Below are 7,475 nucleotides of genomic sequence, written 5' to 3'. Positions count from 1 at the left end.
GCTCTGTTATGCATCAAAAGAAGTCCGGTTGGACGTGAAAGTCGTTCTTGGTTTACCCTCTATGAAGCCTTAAGTTTAAGTCCCTGATGACAACAAATTTCGTTTATTTTTAATAATATAAATAAATGCATGTCCGAAGTTTTCGATTTAAAGTTTAACTTAAAGTCTCTGACGGTATAATTAACTCTTCTATTTTCTCTTTTCTATTTCCTCTTTCAGATCGAAGCTACTGAATGTCCATCAGCGTAACAGTGATCGTGCACAAGAAAATAAAGTTTGTTCAAAATGATGAATTGAAAGTAAACGTCCCACGTTCTACGCTTCCGCACATGTAAAAATGATGTTCGGATGAAACGAGTTGCTACAAAACGCAGTGCGTGCCATTTGTTGGATAGTGCGCATTTCCTAGAAACAGCACTTGTCACCTTCTACTGATCCTCGTTTTTTCCCTCACCTCCAGATCTTCTCCTCACTCAAAATCCCTATCGCGTACATTTTCCTTGTGACTCCTGTCTCACGTTTTCCTCAAACCGTAGGTATATTTGTTATCTGATCTGCGTGCCGATCGTGATCGTGTGTGTTTCTGGAGTGAAGTGTGTAGTCCGCGAAGAAAAAGCCAGCGTTTATGAGCGCGCCAAGTGTGCACGACTTCAAAAGCAACTGCCCATCGCTATTCCGCCGCAAACGGTGTTGCTGCTGTCAGCGCTGCGACCCGACCGCAGACACCAGCTAGGACCTGCGACGCGCACAACATGGCGGCACTGTCACCACCACAAGCACAACAGCGATCATGCATAATCTCGTCGATTGTGAGTCAAAGACGATCAGCACGTCAACCAGTGCACAGCCTTTATCCGGAACCGCACGCTAGCAGTGGAAGGAATATGGCTGCCCGGTGGATATATGTGGCATTGGTAGCGCTGCTAGCAATCACACTGCACGCGGTTGACGCCTCACCGAACGCAACCATCGCTAATGGAAGCGTTAATGGGCCGATTTCGGTGCAGCCCAATTACAACGTTAGCAGCGATGATCTAATTACGCCGGCTGAGATCAATGCTGGGCTGCTGGAGTATGTAGCCGGTCCGCTACCACTCGCAGCGATCGATGCAGCCAAACCGAAGAGAGAAAATGCGCGGCCAGCCGCCATCTACATGAACGAGTTCGCTGTTTATATTCCGCGGGGTGGTGATGTTGCTGACTCCATCGCACACAAGTACGGGTTCAGCAATATGGGACAGGTAGGTGACACTGGTGATGCATTTAATGCTCTTTCGAAATGGTTTTCCAGGTCGGCTAAGGTCAGCGAAATGTCATACAGTGACCGCTGGCCGGAAAATCATCATGCGACAATGATGCGGATGTGACAAAATTACAACACCATTAGACATCCATTATTGGCAGCGTTTGGGGAGCAAAAAAGGGGAATGCATTTTGCTGCATAGTTGTTTAGAAAGGGCCGGGAACCGCGCACACACGTCCGAAGCCCACAACTTCATTCCCGATTGTCGCTAGAGCATGCTCTAGCACGATGCATGTGAGCATTTTATGCGCTAGTTTATCGTTGCTACAATTTGTCAAGCCTCAACCATTTGCCAGCACGCCCTGCCACACGGGTATGACTCGGATGGGACGGCTGATAGGCAAATGAATATTAAAATGTATAATCATAAACCGTTTAGAGCGGGCTAATCGTTTAATAGGATTTTGATTGAGAGAGCGAACATTTCGCCTCGGGCTGGTTTCGTCCTTTCGGGCGCAAAAGAGAAGAAATAAAACCGGCGAATAAAAGTCTACAAACGTGCGGGGTATGAGCGATGGCAATTTTCAGATTTGTTTTTTGTGTGTGTGCGACCGGATGGGATGCGTTCTCCGACGATAAATCGATGTTCGTAAAGTAAATTCTGCTCCTCCTTGGCCGCGCCGTTGCGTTGGTCCCGATGGTTAGCTGATAAATTGATGCTGATTTATCATTTATTCAGACACAGTCTGATGCAGGTTTTTGGTAAAGCGACCAAAGCGACCCGGTACACGGTTTTGCATTAAATTTTGACATAATCGAGAATGCTTTCGGGCAAAACAGCGTTGTTATTTGTTGGATATTTAAAATACAACATATCAAAATCATGTACAACTTGTTCCTGGTGTCGGTAATCTGGTCAACCAGGGCACGTTTGTGCTATTATTAAAAGGTCCCTAGTTTATCTAAACGGCCTTCGTGCATTTTTGATTCGAGGTGTACCAAGATTGAATTGCTAAAAGAATCCCGGAACGACCCTTTAGGTGCTCCCCGGAGAAAGAAAGAGAAAAAAGTGAGAATGTTGTCTCTTGCGTATAAGCCCAACCGAAACTCCTTCGCTCCGCTCAAGCAAACTTACCCATGCACTTAGCCGACAGTGCTTTCGAAAGTGCTGAGTGTCGGTTTGTTTATCCGACAACAAGAAGCCGTTCGGACTGGGGTGTAGGCTCTGTTTGTACACTCCATTCTTGGCACGTACTTCAATTTGTCAGCATCGTTCAACGCCTTCACATTTTTCTAGAAGTTTAGGATATTTGTTGATAGACGTTTCGTTGGTAGGGAAACTGCTTTTCGTCTGCTTCAGTATCTTACGAGTGTGCGTCGTTAGAAGGCGAATATATTTAAGAGCTTGTTAATCTTTGCGTTAAGTAATTTAGACAAAAATCAATTTGGTTTCTGGTAGTAATTTTGAAACACAATCAATTGGTTTTTGAAACCTATACACCGTTCCTTCCTAAGTAAACACTCTGTGGAACACATTATGTGGTTGGCCACAAGTAGCTGGGGGTATTTTTTCTTTTAAAGGAAAGTCACCTAGCCAATTAAGAACCTGGTGGTCTGATGGTGAAATACAATTTGCATAATTTTTGCATCTCTAATCCACACTGATCAAACAGAGCCGAGGCTTCTTTAATTAGTGACAAATTACTATTACCGCAGGTTTTTGTTCTTGCGCTGCCAGAGATTACGGCGTCTTCTTTGTCGCAAATGGCATTTTTCGGTTATCTGCTGAGCCATCTACTTTTGCTGCGCTAGAAGTAAAGATACGGTTATAGAGAATAAAAATTAGCTTGAAGTAAAAAAAAAGAAGGGTCCGTTAATTTAAAGTTAATTCAACCGTAGCGGGATCGCTGATCAAATATTCGGGCTAGCTGTTTTGAAGACAACGGCACCCGAACGGTGGCGCTGATTGAATCCCTGCAGCAGAGCTGGGCAAGAAGAGCGATGGTAAAAGAAGAGGACGATAAAGAAAATGCCACGATGATGGAATTAAAATCCATCTCCATTCAATCGAAAGTCCTTTTGTTCTAAGGGTGGGAGTTTTCCAAGATTTGCCGCTTTCCGTTGTCATGAATGTTGAATCGAACACAGTATTGAATCTCATTTGAATGCAAAATCGATTGACTGCTAATTACTGACCCTCGAAAGGAAAGCCATTGCTGTAGAGATCATTGGGTACGAAACGGAAGCAAACGTTGAAAATCTTCGACTCGGTTGACGAAATTTTGCCCAGAACGAAAACAATAACAAAAAACACAGCTCAAAAGAAAAGCTCGATGGGGGAAAGTTCCATCCTACGCGTGTTTTCTTCGTTAGCCAGTGTTCGGGTTGCCGTTGGTTGGAAGAGTTGAATTCGGAAAACTGCGTTCTGTGGCAGAACTGGCACGCTTGTACCACCCAAACCATCGAACGGCCTTCGAAACCGTCGAGCGGTACGAAAAAGGATGAGCAGACCCGATGCGCTGTGTTAACACAGCCGCAAGTATCTTCGTCGCCGAGACAATGGATGCTGATGGTGGAAAAACTTGTGCCATACCAATTAAACCGTTTTCGGAAAGGCAAACCAAACCACCAAGCCACCCTGGTAGCTTCCTGTGGAAGCGGGGCTCGTGATTGTCGGGACTTGCTTTCAGCTTCCACTCGACGGTATCCTTTTCCGGATTCATCCGATGCCGGCGAGATTGACACTGGAAAATGGCAACAGCACTCGAGCGAAGCAAATTCCACTACTTCAGACTATTTCAGCTGAAGAAGTTCGGCGTCGGGCTGGTGAAGTGTGCGATTTTGTGCCGAAAGGGGCTGAGTTGGTCGCCGTCCGTTCACGGTGTTTGGATTGGTTGGAAGGAAATATACTTGAAGCACATCTGAATCTGCATGATAATGAACAACTTTGACTGTTTTGATAAGCAGTTTCTTTTGGTGATGGGATTCGTTCTGGAAACACTTGAGCTTATTGCGTATATCAATTATCCGTTAGAGGAACAAGTTTCCAGAGTTTATATGTATCGTTAACGACGCATCTGAGGTTATGAATAAGTATCGTCGAATAAAATTAGTCTACCTTAGTTTAGTTTAATTTTTTGGTATAAAATTGATAAACGAAAACAAAAGAATACAGCAATGTTTCCTAAATCTATACTTTTTCGAATGAGATGCTTGGCTTTCATCAATCAGCAGTAAAATTGTGCTTATATGTAAAAGCGTCTTGAAGTTATCTTTAAATTTGCCTTTTGCTAGATCACTGATAACTTTCTTTTGGAGCATCTCTCACACACTTCAAGCTATACTCTAAGGTGTTGTAAGAACTTGTGGCGCTTTACCAATTATTTATGTTTATTAACCCATTTTACAAAACGCCCTTCACATAATCTTTTCATAAACTTACCCAGCTATGATGGCTACCTCGGCTCGTCCCTATCTAAGCGAAAAGGGGTTATAAAAATCAAACTTAACCCGTCACCGCCCGTCCGCTGAGCGAAAAACACCATTGCATCCGGCCTGGCGATCGGTAGGGGCATGCTTAAGTGCCACATCCAAACACGTTTAATGGAGCAATACAGGTCGTAAGTAAATTCATCACACCAACACCAAAGGGTGCTCGGAGGCTTCGTGCATAAATGGCGCCGTTACCATTTAACCCTTACGAACCCACTAAAAATTGCCATCCCTTGCCCGGTTCGGCAGCGACAACGACGCAAACTACAAGCACTACTACCATCATAACTAAATAAAAAAAAAAACGAACATGTCTTACAGCTAGACGGGTGGGACCTTGACGTTTCCGGTGCGAGTTTTCTCTCCCTTCGCGCCGGAAGTTGTGCTCCGATGCTCCACTTGCCCAGACGGTGTTGTGTGTTGGTACGTGCTGCTGCTTATTCAACAGACACACACACACACAGACACACACATCCGGAACTATGGGTTGGTGTTCGTTCGCAGCAAAACTGCGCCACTTCCGGTGTGCGCCAGCGATGAGCGAATATGTTGGCAAGTTACGTGACTGGAACCGACGTATAAAAACAGGCAAATAAATTTATTCAAATTAGAGTCACTTTTCGGCACAGGCTTCCCGCGCACATCCTTTACCGATGAATGTAAAGCGGGTGTGTGATATAAGTTGAAAATTACTCGATCATATGCCCGGGATTCGGGCGAACTTTTGGGTTTGGCATACTAGGCAAGGGCTTTCCATCCAGTAATGTCCTATCCGGTGGGAGCGTGTAGTAGAATCAGACATCAAATTAGCACCCTTTAACAGCGTCTCCAACAAGATCATATGGCGAGGGTGTTCATGAACTTTTTGACTTCTTTATCCTTCTATCTGGCAGCAGACAACATTTGCGTTCCGGGTTCCCATTCGAGGAACGCGCTTCGTCAACATTTCTTTCAGCTGCTCTGGCTAAACCGAGAAGATAGGTTCAGCAGTTTCTGTTTTAAAAACACGTACCAAAATATATACCTGGTAGATTTGGATACGTTCCAGGGTTAATGTGTATTTAGAGCTTGAGAAAGCTCTCATCCGCACACTTTCTACCACATTTCTTGTATGACAGCGAGCGCAACTAGAAACACAAGACAAGAAAGAACCGTGGGCATAGTAATAACAGAATAAAGACATAAGCTAATTTAAAATCCATAAAAACACATACAAATACCATTTTAACGGCGTGTTTCGTTCACACTCTACCACCGAAGGCTGCTGTCTGCTGCGTTCATTATAATTCTTCCATCCCATAGAATTTCTTCCCTTTCCATAGTAATGGTACAACTCTGATATGTATTTCCCCAACAACTATAAGCTTTAATAGAACCACAAAGAGAGATTGTGACCATTACGATGCTGTTGGTGGAGTAGTTAGCATACACAAGAAACAAAAATACAAATTCGAAATACCTAATGAGAAACAAACAAAACACATACACACACACACACACACATTGCACCCTTACAGCTTGGGATGAAAGCATTTCAGTGTTGGCGCAATTTTTGTGGATTTTACCACACAAATAGCACACACATGCTCCACAGAAACAAGTGGCAACTAGTTCTCTCGTGTTGGATTTCCCGGAAGGTTTTGTAGTTAGCGTTGTGGAAAATCTCATTTTCACCCATTCTTCCTGGTTCATTCCGTACATTCCCAAACTCCCGTTTGCTTCTGTGCATATCGATCGTAAACGTGTGTGCCGTGCAAAAGACGAGGATTATTTCGTTTCGTGCTGTTGTGTTTAATTTCAATTTGGTAAGCAGTCCCGTTTTGTGAAGGGTTTTGAAAAAAAAAAGTTTTTTAAAATAAAATAAGAAACATTTATCTTCCGGACTGCTTTGCGGGAATGTTTCTATCCTTTCAATCTGTGACGGTATTCGCTGTGATTTTCAACAGTCATTTTGACTACAATATGTGATTTATGCTCTTGAAAGATATTCTTCTATATTTGAAGAATTGTTTACCTAAAGTATTATTTTATGCAATAGTTGTGTAGTAATTATTTCCTGCTTTTAATAATCCATGCATCAAACGCATACCTCATCACGCATATGGTTGTACATTTGAGACTGTGTGTGATCTATTCCAAACCAACCAATCACACTGTGCATAATCGTAATGAAGATCTTAGTGCAACACGTTAAGATGAAGCCGATTTCGATTTCCCGTTCTATAATGTATGGCCTTCTGCTGGCCATTATTCAAATAATAACTACCGAACGTTGCAAGTTTGTGCTTAAGTCTGCTCGTATGAGTAGCTCATCTCTACCCAGTTGACTGCGTCCTTCGAAGTATCTAAAATTTAGTTCTATCCTTCCCTTATGGTTTTCCAACCCGCTCCAGGCACTTGGAGACACTCCCTGCAGATACCACACCTTGCGCCACCGCAACCATGCAAGCTTATACCGATTTTCGATAGTTTTGATGAAGCTGCACTCTCCGCTGTTGGGGATTGTGGTTATTTGCGTAAATATGTAGAATTGTGTTTGTGCACGTGTGTACATCGTGCAACTTTTTCGATATACGATCTCTTGATTACGGCACACCCAGTGCCGGTGAACCGTTTTCCCCTGCTCCCACGTGGCTGGGGATTAATAAGTAATCGTAAAACTTGTACATATGGTGTGCTAGCAGCAGAAGACGGGGTTTAGCCATAAGGCATAGTATACTTCTGAAGCTTATTTATGTAT

General features: G+C 43.5%; 1 protein-coding gene across 1 annotated transcript in view; it reads left to right on the top strand.

The window, feature by feature from the left end:
* The first annotated feature begins 600 nt into the window (after positions 1–600).
* Positions 601–7,475, top strand: part of LOC126556692 (furin-like protease 2) — a 95,645-nt gene continuing 88,770 nt past the window's right edge. The window contains exon 1 of the mRNA XM_050212127.1: positions 601–1,241. Coding sequence (XP_050068084.1) covers positions 753–1,241 — 489 coding nt within the window. The 5' untranslated portion in view covers positions 601–752. The remainder of the gene's footprint in view (positions 1,242–7,475) is intronic.

This window comes from Anopheles maculipalpis, chromosome 2RL (assembly GCF_943734695.1).
Source record: "Anopheles maculipalpis chromosome 2RL, idAnoMacuDA_375_x, whole genome shotgun sequence".
In the NCBI taxonomy this organism is placed as follows: domain Eukaryota; kingdom Metazoa; phylum Arthropoda; class Insecta; order Diptera; family Culicidae; genus Anopheles; species Anopheles maculipalpis.
The sequence above is the reverse complement of the archived record's forward strand: the minus strand, read 5'-3'. Positions and strand labels throughout refer to the sequence as shown.